General features: G+C 41.9%; 5 protein-coding genes and 1 long non-coding RNA gene across 16 annotated transcripts; 2 read left to right on the top strand and 4 right to left on the bottom strand.

The window, feature by feature from the left end:
- Positions 1-131: 131 nt before the first annotated feature.
- On the bottom strand, positions 132-4,293 carry LOC139813286 (protein SERAC1). Of its 3 annotated transcripts, XM_071778675.1 has the most exons (15): positions 4,111-4,293; positions 3,887-4,014; positions 3,584-3,784; positions 3,316-3,443; positions 3,056-3,166; positions 2,663-2,801; positions 2,437-2,580; positions 2,100-2,357; positions 1,814-2,012; positions 1,545-1,700; positions 1,314-1,441; positions 1,040-1,192; positions 824-970; positions 574-640; positions 132-350 (listed from the first exon to the last, which is right to left on the bottom strand). In XM_071778675.1, the coding sequence occupies exons 1-15, from the start codon at positions 4,173-4,175 to the stop codon at positions 233-235; spliced, it is 2,142 nt and encodes a 713-aa protein (XP_071634776.1). In that variant the 5' UTR covers positions 4,176-4,293; the 3' UTR covers positions 132-232. The 3 variants fall into 3 exon arrangements, with proteins under 3 accessions (XP_071634776.1, XP_071634777.1, XP_071634778.1); XM_071778676.1 differs by lacking the exon at positions 4,111-4,293 and having other exon boundaries at positions 3,584-3,768; positions 3,887-4,026; XM_071778677.1 differs by lacking the exons at positions 3,887-4,014; positions 4,111-4,293 and having other exon boundaries at positions 3,316-3,464; positions 3,584-3,714.
- A 1,031-nt stretch (positions 4,294-5,324) lies between these two features.
- Rabx6 (RAS oncogene family member RabX6) lies at positions 5,325-8,089 on the top strand. Its single transcript, XM_071778690.1, has 3 exons — positions 5,325-5,780; positions 6,211-6,455; positions 6,537-8,089. The coding sequence occupies exons 1-3, from the start codon at positions 5,601-5,603 to the stop codon at positions 6,733-6,735; spliced, it is 624 nt and encodes a 207-aa protein (XP_071634791.1). The 5' UTR covers positions 5,325-5,600; the 3' UTR covers positions 6,736-8,089.
- Nfs1 (Nfs1 cysteine desulfurase) lies at positions 7,204-9,858 on the bottom strand. 2 transcript variants are annotated; one of them, XM_071778684.1, is made up of 10 exons: positions 9,613-9,858; positions 9,441-9,520; positions 9,237-9,353; positions 9,030-9,167; positions 8,745-8,950; positions 8,542-8,663; positions 8,131-8,288; positions 7,783-8,054; positions 7,594-7,683; positions 7,204-7,355 (listed from the first exon to the last, which is right to left on the bottom strand). In XM_071778684.1, the coding sequence occupies exons 1-10, from the start codon at positions 9,713-9,715 to the stop codon at positions 7,292-7,294; spliced, it is 1,350 nt and encodes a 449-aa protein (XP_071634785.1). In that variant the 5' UTR covers positions 9,716-9,858; the 3' UTR covers positions 7,204-7,291. The 2 variants fall into 2 exon arrangements, with proteins under 2 accessions (XP_071634785.1, XP_071634786.1); XM_071778685.1 differs by lacking the exon at positions 9,613-9,858 and having other exon boundaries at positions 9,237-9,369; positions 9,441-9,506.
- A 35-nt stretch (positions 9,859-9,893) lies between these two features.
- LOC139813298 (uncharacterized) lies at positions 9,894-11,499 on the top strand. 7 transcript variants are annotated; one of them, XR_011732119.1, is made up of 4 exons: positions 9,894-10,028; positions 10,349-10,597; positions 10,699-10,933; positions 11,027-11,499. It is a non-coding gene; the product is annotated as an uncharacterized lncRNA (long non-coding RNA). The 7 variants fall into 7 exon arrangements; XR_011732121.1 differs by having other exon boundaries at positions 9,908-10,028; positions 10,409-10,597; XR_011732124.1 differs by having other exon boundaries at positions 9,949-9,963; positions 10,409-10,597.
- On the bottom strand, positions 10,497-11,258 carry LOC139813294 (uncharacterized). Its single transcript, XM_071778687.1, has 2 exons — positions 11,022-11,258; positions 10,497-10,952 (listed from the first exon to the last, which is right to left on the bottom strand). Exons 1-2 carry the CDS (start codon positions 11,256-11,258, stop codon positions 10,497-10,499), a joined length of 693 nt encoding a protein of 230 aa, XP_071634788.1.
- A 164-nt stretch (positions 11,500-11,663) lies between the features above and the next one.
- Positions 11,664-15,154, bottom strand: LOC139813289 (uncharacterized). Of its 2 annotated transcripts, none has more exons than XM_071778680.1 (7): positions 15,007-15,154; positions 14,471-14,761; positions 14,220-14,389; positions 13,869-14,117; positions 13,629-13,789; positions 13,395-13,484; positions 11,664-13,317 (listed from the first exon to the last, which is right to left on the bottom strand). In XM_071778680.1, the coding sequence occupies exons 2-7, from the start codon at positions 14,590-14,592 to the stop codon at positions 12,238-12,240; spliced, it is 1,872 nt and encodes a 623-aa protein (XP_071634781.1). In that variant the 5' UTR covers positions 14,593-14,761; positions 15,007-15,154; the 3' UTR covers positions 11,664-12,237. The 2 variants fall into 2 exon arrangements, with proteins under 2 accessions (XP_071634781.1, XP_071634782.1); XM_071778681.1 differs by having other exon boundaries at positions 15,013-15,142.
- Positions 15,155-15,276: the final 122 nt, after the last annotated feature.

Raw genomic sequence — 15,276 nt, 5'->3', positions numbered from 1 at the left:
GCCGCGATGCGTTTGAAATCGTAGGTGTGTAAAGTAGAATTAAGCGAAAAGAAAATGGCGATTACACCGACAGCGAAATACTTCCTGTTTATAAATGAAATGAGATACTGAGTAAAGATCAAACCATGATGTATGCTATCACAGTTTTATTTTTTATACGTATACATACATTCATCTGGTTCCACATAAAAATATATATAAAACTCGCATATATTATCTCTTGTACACAAACCTAAAATAACTTACTCAACATGGATAGTAGATTCCTAATCGACAAGACAGTCGTGTCTTCCTGAGTGTTAACGTGGTGTCTGAGCACACTCAAAAGTTTCTGATATAAGAACGATTGCCTGTCCGAAAAAAAAAAAAATGGAATAGCATGAGTTTACTCAGCATCCCTCCTTCCGTGTTGTACGTACGTAAAAGGACATCATAATCATACTCGACAGTTATACGGTTTTGAAACATCATTGGCAGTCAGACAAAAAACAAGTCTTTGTTGATGATGTAATGAAGCTACGTCTTCCTCTTATCCAATGATGCTTTTAAACCGTACCGCAATCTAAATGTTACCTGCTAGCTGGCTTGCATATCGATAAATGATCCTGCGGAATCTCGAAGAACTCTCCCACGCCAGGATCTGAAAGATATAAGCAGTATATTGTTTTATATGCATGTGTGTTTGTGTATAGAGTATGTTGATAAGGATCTAGATAAGTTAGATTTATCTACACGTGCATACCATCAAGATAAGCTGATCTATAATCGATAATGACGTATGAAAACGGAATATCAACAGTATATATCTAATCTAAAGCATTACCTGCTGAATTAAGGCTGACGAATTGGAAGGGAAACTTCAATGCGGTTACAAGGGTGGGTTTGGCCTCGGCAAAACTCACAATCTCTATGCGATATTCATTCAACATTTCTAGGAATTCCTCATGCAATCTTAGCAATTGCGGCGACTCTGGAACGTTAGAGCAATAAGTTAGTTACGTTGCGCGTTACGTAAAACTAAAGACAGCGTGACGATTACCTTCACGTAGTTCTTGCACCTCGACCGTTGGCCATAGCAGCATTTGCGTTGCTTGCTTCAGAGCCGCCACGTGCGAACCTCGATGAGGAGTAGCGTAAAATAGGATAGCCTTGGTATTCTTGCAGATGCCGTGCTTATCTCCAGTTTTCCACTCTACAAGCGTAATTATAACATGTAACGACTTTAACAATAGCAATAGTAATAATTTTATCGGTCCATTTATCGAAGTATATAAAAATATATATATAAGTGTAAATTTTCAACTTATACATACCTTCTACAAGCATCTTTTTAATTAATAATCCACCCATTGAATGGGCGACCCATATAAGTGGCCGCTGGCCCACGTTTGCCGTTGTCAATTTGGTAACAAATTCTTCGCTTCTCTCTTTAATAGTGCTCCTAATAAAAATAAATGTAACGCATCAAACATAACTATCGAAATATTTAATACCTGAATTTATCAGACGCAGAAAGCTGAAACATTTCCATGTACAGTACTTACTTCATGCTTTCTATTGGGCAGAAAGGAGTCCACATAGATAAACTCGTACCATAATTAACACCTATGATTCGTAAGGATGGTATGTCTACAGGTAACCAGTCTTTAGGCCAACAAAGTGTTTTAGAGTCAGGATCATTCTTCATACAGGCGTCATCTCTAAAGATATCGCGTGTAAAAATTCACAAATTATTTGCGGTTTACAAGCGAATCTTTCATCGGTATCATTTTAAGATTAAATATATAAAAATGTTAAATACACGAAAACCTACCCTCTGCAAAAATAAGGTCCACACGCGAGAGCATTTGTGTTTTGCGGACAATCGTCCAACACCACCTCAAAATCTTGACCCGTCTTTCTCCATTCGCGCAAGTACAGATCGCGAGCCAAGTCTTTAAAGAATTCCTGAGGACGATCGTCATCGGCCATGGTAGACAAGTAATCTGTAGTCTCAACCGCTGTATTATCATCTACGATTAAACATATAATTTAACAAGATGATAAGATGAATAAAACTTGAAGACGTGTTTATAATCATATTACAGATATTGACAAACCTACAACTCCAAGCGCAGACGTCGCGACGTCACGTTGTCTCCAGGTAACGAATACTCCACCCAACAATCCATGCAAAAATACAACGTCCATTTTTGTTGCCGCGTGAACTCTGTGCAGAGGATAAAGAAGATAAACACTCTGCGCATATTTTGCTTTCTCGTTCCCATCCCTATCCAGATTCATCAATGCACTGATCGCCTGTGCCGACAGACGAATATCGTCGCTGTGGGACCAACGTGACAATATGCCAATCCATCCTAAGTGGAAACAATTATATCAGTAGTTATATATCTGTATATACAATAATATATCGCGGAAATATCAAGTCCATCTTACCGGATTCATAGATAGCCTCTAAATATTCAGAATGAAGACACATGTTGGATAATATCCTTGCGAGTAGTATGCACATTTCTACGTCATCACTGCAACGTTTCTGTATCGCTGTCAATATTGGCAAAGCTCCGGCATCGATCAGGTCTAAAATCCCAAAATTAAACAGGAGATATAGAGAGTGTGTCAGTGAGACAGTCTGTAAAATTGCGCAAAATTTATATCTCACGTTTGCTGTACTGTTCCACGGAGGAATGATGGCAGATCGCACGAATGCAACTTTTGAGCACGTCATCATCCCGAACTGTCGTCGTTTCCATAGAAAGACCCACGCTTGCCAGGTCATGATCAAACCATTCTACAAGATACTGCACATCAATTGAATAGATAGTTTCAGCATAGATGTCATCAAGTTACAATTACAAAACTATAATATTATATGTGATTTTATTATAATATTCATAGCCAATATTATAATTTAGAAATAATAATTTAATTTGTAGATATTTAGCATTATCTTCGAAGATTTAATTAAATTACGCTTTATGTTTACATTTTTTAAATTTATTATTTTCCGTACTTTGATACTTTTTTTTATATACATTCAATTTTATATACTTACTCGATGCGAATCTTTAAACATTTTACTAAGAAATTGTGTAAGGCAGAGATGTGTATTGCCACATAAAGCATTCAGACTTAACAGCAGCGAATGTACCTTTTCTACGACATCCTGTAAAAAATAATCTCATTTATCCTTAATATAAATGTAATGTTACGATGCTGGAGAATATTGGCAACGAGCATGTATGTATGTTATGGTATAAAAATGTTAAAATTAAAATAATTGAAAGTGTTAAAATTAAAACACGTATCACATACGTTTAAGTTGTACTGCACATGATAATACGGTGGTTGCAAAAAGAACTGTGAATTAATATTTGGCATTCTTGCGAGAGCTGCTGCTGTTTTAGCATCCATCATCTGTGCCAAGTGACGATACTGCCAATCTAAAAGTGAGATTTTCTATTCTATAGAAAGATTGCGTGAATCTAATTTCTATTCAACGTTTAAGCGTTTTATTCTATATATTAAAAAGGGAAACGTACACGTAATCCCAGAGAAACATTGTGATGGCTAGAGAACCTACCTTTCAAATGTAACAAGGCACCAAGCTCAGTCACCGCTTTATATCGCTCGTTTCTGTCTCCGTGTTGCGCCATATATAACAACTTATATGCAAGCTTGTGATTCTTCTCCTTCCACCATCTCGCCAGAGTGTCGCTGAGGCTTCTTGGCTTCTCCGACGCAGGTCCATGTAGATCCTCGTCCTTCCTAAACATGAAGATGTCTGAAACCGGAGCAGGACCGATCAACGTTTGCAGTTTGCACACATCAGCTGTGACTGTCATAGACGTACACCGTACACGTCACGCTCCGGCAGACGACTTACCTTTAAACTGAGGGTCATCGACGTAGATGTACTGTGCGCGGGCTTGCTCCAAACTTAGAACGCTCGTATCGTAAGTCGACCGAATGATCCGCGATATCTGCCGCAGTTGATACAGAAACCAGCAGCCCCTGCACGAGATACACGTCCAAGTTTCAAATACTCGGAGACACTCGACCTTGATCTTGACTATCTTGAGTGGACGAGTCACCTTGACAGTCACTTACCCGAGCACCACGACGCAGATGCCACTCGTCTTCAGGTAGTACACATAACCCCTCGACGCTCGCATCGTTCACGGCCACGGCAGGGACTCGGGGACTCGCTCGACGAAGCGGTTCCGTCGCGACGCAAGGGTCTCCCACAGTCCTTACATTTCAAACTTTGAAGCGCGTCACGTCGAGTTTACTTGGCACGCGCACACGAGTGGAAAATTGGGTGTTTTTTTAGCTGCACTTATTGCACCAGTTCAGCACAGTTCAGTCGGTGCAGCTAAAAGAAACAGACCCATTGGTCGCGTTCAGCAGACCAAGGACCAAGCCGCTCAGTAGCGGTGGAATGTGCGTGGCTCTTAGCTCTTACCTTTAGAACCAACCAATCAACGCAGAGTGTTAATAAGACGAACTCAACAGTTGTGCAACAGTTGTGTCTGCTAAACGCGCCCATTGCGTTCGGAAAGCGCGCACGGTCGAGCCTTTCGCGGAAAAACAGTTCCTGATTGGCGGATCTAAAAACCGTGTCGATCAGTGGCGAGTGGCGAGTGGCGCGATTTCTGAATGCGGACGTCAATTCTCAAGCTCTTGACACTTTGCCCGAATAAACAGTTCGCTTTATCCTTTTTTCCCTGCTTTCCTTTTTTTTTCCTTCCTTAAATTGCGAATATAAAAAATATGAGAAAGCGCAGCTAAATTTCTTCTTTTTTCTCTCCTTCTAATTTTACATAAAGATCGTTCTTTGAAGCTGCTGCACTCTTTCTGTGCAATATTCTTTATTCCCCTTAATTTTCTCTAATTTTAAAAATTACCTATCCGTTTTTATTTTGAGAAAACGCAACATACGCAGAGTTACGAAAAATTACAAAACGACAGAATAACTTGCAAAAAAAATAGTCGTAAGGACGCGAAGTTTTATAAATTCGTATTTTCTCTTTCTTATATCTACTTGGAAAGAGATAAGAAGACTCTTCTATAGACTTTTAATAAACCATAAAATTTTTTCATTCTTTTCCTAAATTATGCAAATACATCAATTATTATCTTCTCGAAAATATATATAAACAAAAATATCGAAACCAACACATCGAAACAATTTTTTCTCATTTCACATATAATAACCAAAACAATGATTCATGCTCTCGAAGAAATGCAAAGATCATTCCTCGCGATTGATAGATAAGCAGATAAAAAAAGGGCGATTCGATCCAATGAGTAAACCTCGTGCGCCCATTTTGCCTATTTCTTCGCTTTTCCTGATACGCCCTGCACTGTAGAAGGCGGACCTACGTGACAACGTGACGGAGCTCGTTCGCTCGCTGACGAAAGCCGAAGGAAAGCGCGCGTGTCTTGACGAAGCCGAAGCACGCCGTCGGAGGGTTCCACGGTGAGTCCAGGTTGTTCACGTCGACCCCACGGACCCCGTTGAATGAGAGACGCGCGGGTGCACGATGACCCGCCGTCAGCAGTGATCGTAGCCGGCGCCGCGCGGGCCGCGCCACGACATGGCGACCGTCAAGGTAACGGAGCAGAAGGTTATCCTGTGCGGCGAGTACGGCGTCGGCAAGACGTCGATATTCCGGCGCTTCGCCAACAACACGTTCGTCGCCAGCAGCGACCGCAAGTCGACCCTGGGCCTCGACAACATCGACAAGGAGTACGTCGTCGAGGACCGACGAATACGCGTGAGTGTCAACTTGTTACATGCGTGGGTGTATATGTGTGCTGTGCATTGTGGGTCACTTGCTTCTTTTCGTGAGATGTGCACTGATCACTTTGTCCTCTTTTCATCGTTTTCCCTTTACTGATCGTCAAGTTGCATGTTTTCACTTGCCAGTGTCCCTTCCACAGAATCCGCGAGCTGCGTGCATTGAACTTCCAAGAGTGTAACAGACTGAAATCAGTAAGCGTATGTATGTAAATATTGGAGCGTTTGATCCTTTGAAAGTCACGCGACTGAATTTACATACCGATACATTAAACATGAGGCTCTATCAAGTCCTGCGCGACGTGCCTCACTCAATTGACGCTTATACATTGTGCGCGACAGTTGATACAATTTAAACAATGCTCGTCAAAGTACATTTCTGACTTTGCACCTTTTATTCTTCTCAGCTGCAACTATGGGACACCGGCGGTATGGAAAGAGTGGCGTCCGTTACCTCGAGTTACTACAAGTTTGCAGAAGCTGCCATTCTGGTGTTTGCCCTGGATAACTCGACGTCGTTTCATTTGTTGTCTCAACATTTGCTCGACATAGTTACGTATGCGGAGAATGCCAAGATATTCCTTTGCGGGAACAAGAGCGACTTGGAGAGCGTCGCGCCGCAAGTCACAGACGCAGAGATGGAACAATTCTGGTACTTGCATAGTTTCTAATAGTTTCCTAGTGCATATGCCTATGTTTATATGAAATTATAAAAAAATTAAATCTTTTCCAGCGAACAATGTCACAATCTGATCTCGGGGATATACAAAACGTCGTGCAAAACCGGCGAAGGAGTGAACGAGATGTTCGAGGATATAGCGCAACATCTAGTTGAGGCTAATCGATCGCGAATGGAGCTTCACGAGATGGACAAGGATCGATTTAAGATCTCGTATGTCGACGAGGCAACCGACCCATCGTGTTTGTGCTAATCTGTAATTAATACGTGCGAATACGCGAGTCCAGTCTTTGAGAATCTTCTAGGCTCGATGCGGCGTGTAAGAGAAACAAAGGGAAACGGAGCGAAACCTTTCATATCGAGCCCTTGTCACGCGTGACTTTCCTATGAGGGAAGGTTGCGTCTCGCGTCTCGCGGAGAAAAGAAGAGGAAGAGGGAGAATCTATAAACGTGAAGCACATGATATAAAGCCTGTTCGTTTTCGCTACATTTCTGAACTAGTGCAATAAGTTAGAATGAAACAAATATATAATTTTCTTTCATTCCAACTTGTTGCACTAGCTCAGAAGTGCAGCGAAAATGAACAGGCCTGTACACACGCAAGTTGCGTGTCACGGTCGGATCAGTTGTAGGATACGCGATGGCAAAAACTTTTTCGATTAAAATTTTTATTACACGTTGCGAAATTATATCTTAATCGACTAAGCTTGACCTATTAACGTGATTTACGATCGGTATTATATTATACACTTGATCAATATACATACTATATATACTTAAGTTTGTAAAGGCTACACGATAACGAGGCACTAGTGCTGTGTCCATTTGATAGTCTTCAAGTCGATGCCATCTTCTACCATCTCCCACAGTGGGCTGCAAGAAAACGAGGATATTAGAATTTTTGTATGGGCCTTCGTGTAACGTCGTCCCGGCTAATAAATGTACAATAGATATAGAGATAGAGTGATAAAATCGCGATCTCACGAAACGTCCAACGACAAAGTTGTTCCCTCCGCGAAACGAGATTACAACCGTTTCGATTCGTTAACGCCAAAGTATAACGTGTACGTAAGTCTAAAGTAGATCCTCTCCATCATGACAAACGCGTTACCTCATCTCCCGAAGTCGCTTCACATGCTGTATCGTGCTGTCAGCCGTGTAATCGATTTCCTCGAGTGTCGTAAATCGTCCGATGCCGAACCTAGTTAGACAAGTCGTAAATTTATATCGCTAGAGTATGAAGCCATTATTGCTATATGTATAATGATCAGCGAAGTTTCTTTATCTCCAAGTATTATACCTGATACTGGAATGAGCCAGATCCTCCGAGGCACCGATCGCTCTCAGCACGTAGCTGGGCTCCAAGCTCGCGCTGGTGCAAGCTGAGCCGCTGCTCAGTGCCACATCCTTCAAAGCCATTAATAGCGATTCACCTTCCACGCACGCAAACGATAGGTTCACGCAGCCGGGATACCAGGCTACGGGGTCGCCGTTTCGCACAACTTGTGGCAAATTTGACATTAACTTCTCGATCAGGTGACTCGACAGCGTATTGATGTATCTGTGATCGTACTGGAAAATACAGTGTAAATTTTTAATACCTTAAATGGCATCGATCATATGTAGCGGGACTTTGTGTTTCGCTTACGTCCATTTCCGTCTGCGCCAACTCGCAAGCGGCACCCAATCCTACAGCCAAAGGTGCCGGCACAGTACCGCTTCTCATCCCTCTCTCTTGTCCACCGCCGCTTTGCAACGGCTCCACGCGCACTCGCGGCCTTCTCCTAACGTACAGGGCTCCGATACCTTAATGAATTATTAGCAAAATAGATAAATAAAGACTAGAGAACTACCCAGCTTTTTTATAAATATAGAACAATTTTTATAACTTGATGCAAATGAAAATTGTAGACAAGCTCATATAACTTCTAATATATAACTTCTAAAACAAAGTTTATCTTTTTTTGTCATAATACTATTTACTATCTAAAGCAACATATAGAAAGGAGAAATAGGTATATTATCTCTTCATAATAATAACGTGTATGATAAATATTACCTTTTGGGCCATATAGCTTATGACCACTGATAGATAAAAGATCAATATTCATAGCGTTAACATCGATTGGCACTTTGCCTATGGCTTGCGCAGCATCCGTGTGGAAAAAGACCTTTCTCTTCCTGTAATGTGTACGTAAAAAGCAAAATGATCAAGAGACAACTATAACAGAATACGTATAGCGTTGAAATCTTGATACTCACCTACAAATGGCGCCAATTTCTTCGATAGGCTGTTTGACACCGATCTCGTTATTCACCATCATTATGGAAACCAGGGATGTGGATGGCCTAATGGCTGCTTCCAATTCATTGAGATCGATAAGACCATTTGACTTGACGGAAAGATACGTTATGTCAAATCCTTCCGCTTCCAAGGCTCTACATGAATCCAGTACGCACTTGTGCTCCTAGATACACAAGCAACTATTTGTAGATTCACGATTTACGTTTATCAAGAAGGAAAAAATTATTATAAAGATTTCTCACTGTCTGGGTCGTCACAACATGATTCTTTTTGGATTTGTAGAACCTTGCTACGCCTTTTACAGCGATATTATTGCATTCTGTCGCTCCAGAAGTAAATATCACTTCCTTCTTTTCCGCTCCTATCAAATCTGCGACTTGCTGTTGAAAGCAGACGAATACGTCTCTAGATAATGTAACCGTAGAATGTAAAAATCTAAAAATACCGACCTGGCGAGCGTGCTCGACTGCTGCTTCCGATTCCCAGCCATACATGTGAGTTCTGGAATGTGGGTTACCGTGGTACACCGTCATATACGGCATCATCTTATCCAACACCCGGGGGTCCTAGCACGTCAATATCCTATACGTTATTTGCACGCGCATACATGACGTACATCATATGACATCACAAGCTGAACTTGGTGAACTTACCAGTGGAGTAGTAGCTTGGGCGTCCAAGTAAAGAGCTCTACCTTCCATCGGGCCCTTTTTATACTCGTCCGTGATGGGAGCTACATCGAACAAGCGATCGCTATTAAAAACTGCGCAAGTTAAACCACCCTGCATCAACTGACAGTGTCAACGCCTCAACGCCAACACTCACATTCATATTCGGTGACCTCCGACAATTGTTGACCGCACGTGTGCAGACGGCGATCCTTGGCGCGACGCAACGCGAAGATCAAATTCCTTGTCGACCGAAACATCCTCAATCGTCGCCTGCGGCTGCTCTCTCATGAAGGTAAACCACGTATTCCAAGAGCTCGCATGTTACGTTCTAACCTCGCAACTTCAGCGCACCGTGCACCGTGTTTTGCCAAAACAACAGCGCCGAATATAAGCGCCGTTCTTTTCTACGCGCTGATTGGCTGTCAGGAGAATTCTTTATCGGATAGCCAATCGAGACATCGAGAGGCTCATGACGTATCGTGCAGTATCGTGATCGTGCCTCCACGTGAGTTGCATGTTGCATGCGAGCATGACAAATGCAGAATCGATCGGTTTTTTTTTTCCTCCAAGGTATAAGATCAGAATATATGAATATAAGATCCTTGTCAAACTTTTTGAACATCACGAACATAATACTGCAATTCTCGTTTACAGTTGGAGTCAAGTTTTTTAACAACCTTACTATTGATGTTTAATAACAATTAAGAGAATCTCAGCTCAATTTTAATATATAACAATCAAAAGCAATTATTAACTTTTATTTGTATGCCTCATACTTTTATTTTTTGTTATACATAAACGTATTGTAACGCATTATTAATGCAACTTGAACAACGTTTACGTACTTACAACTGAAAAATTAATGTCAAAATTATCTTGAATTTTCTCAGGATTAAAAAGTTTTATTCATCACACAAGAGTATCCTGATATCATGTACTATATCTAATAGGGAATATGACATTGCAAAGTATGGAAAATATAAAAGAAGCGGTGGAAATAGCGACAAGACACTGATGGGGATTAGGACTTTTGTATATTCATACTTTTCTGCATGTCCCAAGCATGCTCCTGCGACCGCCTGGCGGACACGTCGTTTGGGAAATGGTTGTTATTATCACGAAGGGCGCAGTGTCCACAGGTACACATTCCAGTTGAAAAGTGATCTCGTTTACACCTAATACCCCTTTGGGCGCACATGGACCGCCTACAGTTCTGAGAGGATAACACGTACCGTTGTAGGGCACCACGCCGTCCTCCAAGCAAGGGTTCTCCACACAACGTGGGAGCACCTCGTTCTTGGGAAGTACGACGTACGTCCTGGATAAACATGGACCCTGCCTGTAAGCTTCGTAGCAGGCGTCGTTTAACGGAAAGTACAGGAATCGTGGCCTGCAGTCGCACACCCAGGACGTCCTTGCACCACTGCCTGGGTAAAGGAGCATGTTTTTCGGGCAACTGTCTGGTATTGACACGGGTATACGATCCGTTATCATCTGCGAGAATGAGTATACATAAAAAGAAGCTCTTAGAAATTCTGTATTAATATTATATATATATATTACCGTAGAGTTACCACCGCTGACGTGGGACGTCTCTTCGTCAGTCGGGAATATAAAATCCTGGCCCCGTATCATGTACGTGTACATAAGAAATACAATTCCGACGTACAAACACTTCATCCTTGCTATCTCAGATGACTGTGCGAGAATGCCGTTGAGAAGAGAAGGATAGAGAAGTACAGGTATCCATAAACTTTGATGTAGATGGGGATATGGGAAATGCCAGACATGGTTTTGCATAAATTAATATTAATATGTTCCTAACAACTAGGCAACGGTAAAAATATCTCGATCCGCTTCGGATCTTCTTCAACTCAATGATAAACTAAAAGAGAAAAACATCAGTGAGATACATATCCCAAAGAAAACACTATAATATAATTGATTACAAATTATCTAAACAGTCATTAGCATTTTAGAATTGTTTCCATTTTTTTAATTGTATGTAATACTTCTAATATTGAAATTTAATATAAAAACATCGATACGTGGGAAATCTTTTAATGTCGATAATTTCAGGAATTTATATTTTTCAATAGGCTGAATATTTTATGTTGTAAAATTAATTCTTATTTTACATAATTAAAAAATTGCACAACATATTTTAATTGTTTCTAGTAAAACGCTTAGAAATAAATAGTATAATTTTTCTCTTTATATATAATGAACTATTTATTTTAATATTTTAAGCAATTATAAATTGTCAGTTTTGTGTATACGTGTAATATTTTCAGGCATATAAAATTAAGCTAAACGGAATAGCTATTTGTATAAAAAATTACTTATAGAAGTCATTTTTAATGTCCACAATTCTCTTGCATATGTTTTCATATATATTTTCATACCGCAGTACAAAATGCAAAGAATAAATTTGAGCACTAGATGAAACATAGAGATTTCATTAATAAGTCTTGTTGCCAAGGTTAGCAATATAGGTGCCATACACTTTCTTATATATTAAAAAAATACTGATAATAAGATCTGTAATATAATTTAAAATGTAAATGATTTAAAATAACATTACGCGCAATGTAAATATGTTCTTAACACATTTCATAAATATCGATACTTTTTTAAAGCTATTAATAATACAAACGAGATTTGGATGCGCGCACGTCCTGATATTCTGTTCGAAAATTAATAGTCTCGAAAATTGGCAAATTTCAAGTTTTAGAATACGTTTCCACCAATACATATATTTCGAGTATACTTAACGGATTTACCGATCTTTCGAAAGATTCAAGGAATCTCCCAAGTCGGCCGCGTGCGATGCGTGTTGCTTTTTATGCAACGCCGTCATGTCCAGCATGCTTCCGAAATCAGATTTAACGCTCGATATTGTTAGATCCTCCGTTCCTTGATACTCGCCCGGTCTGCCGATCTTGGTCGGGTCGGTTTGCGCGTCCACGTTCTTTCGATCGTTCGCATAATCGTCGGCGCTAACCGAAAACGTTCTGCAAGTCTCCGACGAGCTGACACCCTTGAAGGGTGACGGACGCGCGTCGACGGTGACGAAATCGCCTGGCTTGCGTTCCGTACCGTCCATGTCCTTTGCCGGCGAGATCTTGCTGAGGGGACCGAACAGGTTTGCGATGTTGCGCATATACGTGGACGGCGAGGGCGACGAGGTTCGCGTGAAATCCGCGATGGAGAAGCTCGACAGCTTCGCTAGATCGGTAGTCGGGAAAGTCGCCAATTTCGTCAGATCCGAGAACTTGGTGATCTGTTGAGTGATATCCGCTAGCGGGAAGTCGGGCGTCGTCGACGTTCGGGACTTGGTACTGCCGTCGCCAACCAGATTCGGCAGTTTCGAGAAGTCCGCAGGTGCGAAATCATAGTCGCACTTGGCGTTCTTCACCGACACCGTGAGTTCACCCGCGTGGAAGCTCGGTATTATCTCCGATGGCGATATATGCTTGGGACCCACGACAGAACTGCTGTCCTTTATCTGAGTGATGGACGCGGCGTCCGTGGGGCCCAAGTTGCTGTCCTTCTTGATGCCGTCCCGAGAAGTCGACGGCTGTAGCACGAAGGGCTTGGACGTGGGCGTGATTATGGCACCGCCGTCAGGTTTGAAGTTGACCGGCGCGAGGAAAACAGCCGCGTTACCGGCCGTGAGGCCTACGCCAGGCGGAACTGGCGGCACCAGCGCGTCCGAGGCAGATACCAAGGGAAATTTCATAGTCAGGAAGTCGGGCGTCGTACCATCCTCGGAGCCTGGGCAGATCATCTCTCTGATCACGTCCCAGTATGAGCTGTTCGATCTGTTTCGACCGGGCAATTTCGATGCCAAGGAACACTGTATAAGACGTTTAGACTTGATAGTATATACGTAACAAGAACTTGCTTGCATTTTTTATCACTGCGCGTACTCACCCTTAAACGTTCGAGATACGTCGTCGTACCATTAAACGTGGCAGTAAAGTCGATTCCACCTTCGCTCTTGTAATATTCTATACTTCTTCTCTATAAAGATAAATGGTGAATAAAAATCAATAATGAACACGATAGTATATTAATCAAGATCTTTCATAGGATCTAATCGTCTCATTTTCAAATTTTTACACATATACAACTGAAACTACGAGCTAGCTATTAAAAAATACTTACAATCTCCTCCAAGGTATCCTGGGAGAGAAAGTGCTCCTGCGATAATGTATAACTAAGAAGCATAGGTCGAGGATATTCGTGGGGTCTATTCTCAGGCGGGGGCAGAGACCAGAAGACATTGAAATTCGATTCGTAACACGAACCATCCATGTTGTAAGGTGCTGCAAAATAGAAGATAATGATGATCACTCAGCTTCTACATTCTCGTTGCGCGACAAAGAAAGCCTTTGAAACACTCACAGCATATCAATCCCACGCACGGTATGTATCCGTTATCGCTAGGCCCCTTCATCTTGATCTGATAATCCAACTGAGAGTCCACGTCCCTCAAGGAAGGCGACGCGTGAGAGCGCGGATGGGAATGATACCAGCCTACCAGCGTAACACGCTTCCATTCCATGGCTCTTGCGATTTCAGCTTCCACGGCTGCCGCGGCTGACTTGTCCTTACCAGAGTACCGGCATGGAAACGCGCACGTTATGGAAAGATCTACGACAAGATGACGCACGTTCGATGACTCAACATTCCAACCGTACGCAGGCTAAAATAATCCATATGCATTATGGCACGTAAACGCAGTTTGAAATGTACTGTGCGAGTTGATGTCCCAGTGGCCGCCCAAGTAGCCGCAGACTTCCTTGTCCGTTAAGTGACAGTGCAGGTCCACTAACAGGGCCGCGGTGGTTGTGATGGTGACTAAAAAGGGCTGTATCTTCCCCAGCGTGCTGAATGACGTAAGTTCCACCATTGTGCTCATGTCCCTGTAAAGCAAAAGTGTTGGAAATTTTATAGAAACATTTATAAAAAATCAACAGGCACGATTTTTCTCTACGAGAGCCTACATGGCGTGACTTCGTATCCCAAGATTGGCGTGTTTCACTGGAACCCGCACTATCTGGACCGGCGGCGTGATCTGGATCTTCTCTCCGCTCTCTTCAGCCATGTCGGTCGGAGCCCGTTCCATGATTTCAGTACACTTTTGGGGACTAAATGGAGATGAGATGGCGTCGAGAAGTCCACATACGTCCTCTTCCTCCTGTTTTTCGTCCTCTAGAAACTACAAACGTCGAAGCAACGACGCTAGCCTCATCGGAAAATGTTCATCGTTATGTGGTATGTTGTTTCTCCGAAACCTGCAAATGTATACCAATATTGGACACGTAAGACCTATGTCTGGACATTTTCATCATTTTAGTCCTTAAATAAGTTTAAACGCGACGTAAAATCAAAGAGAATCAAAGATGAAAATATTTTTCGTGTATTATATTCGGATCTTTGATTTTACGTCGCGTTATACTTGTTTAAAAACTAAAGTGATAAAGGTGTCCAGACTCCAGACCATAGGTCTCAAGTGTCCCTGCATTGCCTTGATACATACATTTACCTTAATAACGTTTCCTAACTGACGTGACGTACAAGTAACGTCGTCCTACGACAGGGGTGACAGGTCGAAAAGACGCTTCGTGTGATCGACGGTGATCGCGACAGCGTTATCACCTAGCCCAACCTGACTTGGCGCATTGTTGACTCACAAGAGGTCTGTTCTTTGTACGTAGCGCACCACGTTATTATGTCTTAAAATTAAAATGAAATCAAGATATACACGTATATATTATATTTTGGAGGGGATAAAAAGAGAAAAGATGGG

The sequence above is a fragment of the Temnothorax longispinosus genome, chromosome 5 (assembly GCF_030848805.1).
Source record: "Temnothorax longispinosus isolate EJ_2023e chromosome 5, Tlon_JGU_v1, whole genome shotgun sequence".
Taxonomy (NCBI): domain Eukaryota; kingdom Metazoa; phylum Arthropoda; class Insecta; order Hymenoptera; family Formicidae; genus Temnothorax; species Temnothorax longispinosus.
The sequence above is the reverse complement of the archived record's forward strand: the minus strand, read 5'-3'. Positions and strand labels throughout refer to the sequence as shown.

Bases quoted from the DNA above. Each gene is read 5' to 3' on its own strand.
- Nfs1 (XM_071778684.1), bottom strand. From the start codon at position 9,715: ATGTTTCGGTCGACAAGGAATTTGATCTTCGCGTTGCGTCGCGCCAAG. The intron at 8,055-8,130 runs GTAAGCGAAACA...TGTATTTTCCAG, and splicing joins TGGCGCAGACGGAAATGGAC to TACGATCACAGATACATCAA. The intron at 7,684-7,782 runs GTATAATACTTG...TTGTCTAACTAG, and splicing joins CTGGCTCATTCCAGTATCAG to GTTCGGCATCGGACGATTTA.
- Rabx6 (XM_071778690.1), top strand. From the start codon at position 5,601: ATGGCGACCGTCAAGGTAACGGAGCAGAAGGTTATCCTGTGCGGCGAG. The intron at 5,781-6,210 runs GTGAGTGTCAAC...TATTCTTCTCAG, and splicing joins TCGAGGACCGACGAATACGC to CTGCAACTATGGGACACCGG. The intron at 6,456-6,536 runs GTACTTGCATAG...AATCTTTTCCAG, and splicing joins GCAGAGATGGAACAATTCTG to CGAACAATGTCACAATCTGA.
- LOC139813294 (XM_071778687.1), bottom strand. From the start codon at position 11,258: ATGCAAAACCATGTCTGGCATTTCCCATATCCCCATCTACATCAAAGT. The intron at 10,953-11,021 runs GTAATATATATA...TCATTCTCGCAG, and splicing joins TCAGCGGTGGTAACTCTACG to ATGATAACGGATCGTATACC.
- LOC139813289 (XM_071778680.1), bottom strand. From the start codon at position 14,592: ATGGAACGGGCTCCGACCGACATGGCTGAAGAGAGCGGAGAGAAGATC. The intron at 14,390-14,470 runs GTAGGCTCTCGT...TTTGCTTTACAG, and splicing joins GGGATACGAAGTCACGCCAT to GGACATGAGCACAATGGTGG. The intron at 13,318-13,394 runs GTGAGTACGCGC...CGTCTTATACAG, and splicing joins CGTATCTCGAACGTTTAAGG to TGTTCCTTGGCATCGAAATT.
- LOC139813286 (XM_071778675.1), bottom strand. From the start codon at position 4,175: ATGCGAGCGTCGAGGGGTTATGTGTACTACCTGAAGACGAGTGGCATC. The intron at 2,358-2,436 runs GTAAGATGGACT...GTTTCCACTTAG, and splicing joins AGAGGCTATCTATGAATCCG to GATGGATTGGCATATTGTCA. The intron at 1,193-1,313 runs GTATGTATAAGT...TTACGCTTGTAG, and splicing joins TAAAAAGATGCTTGTAGAAG to AGTGGAAAACTGGAGATAAG.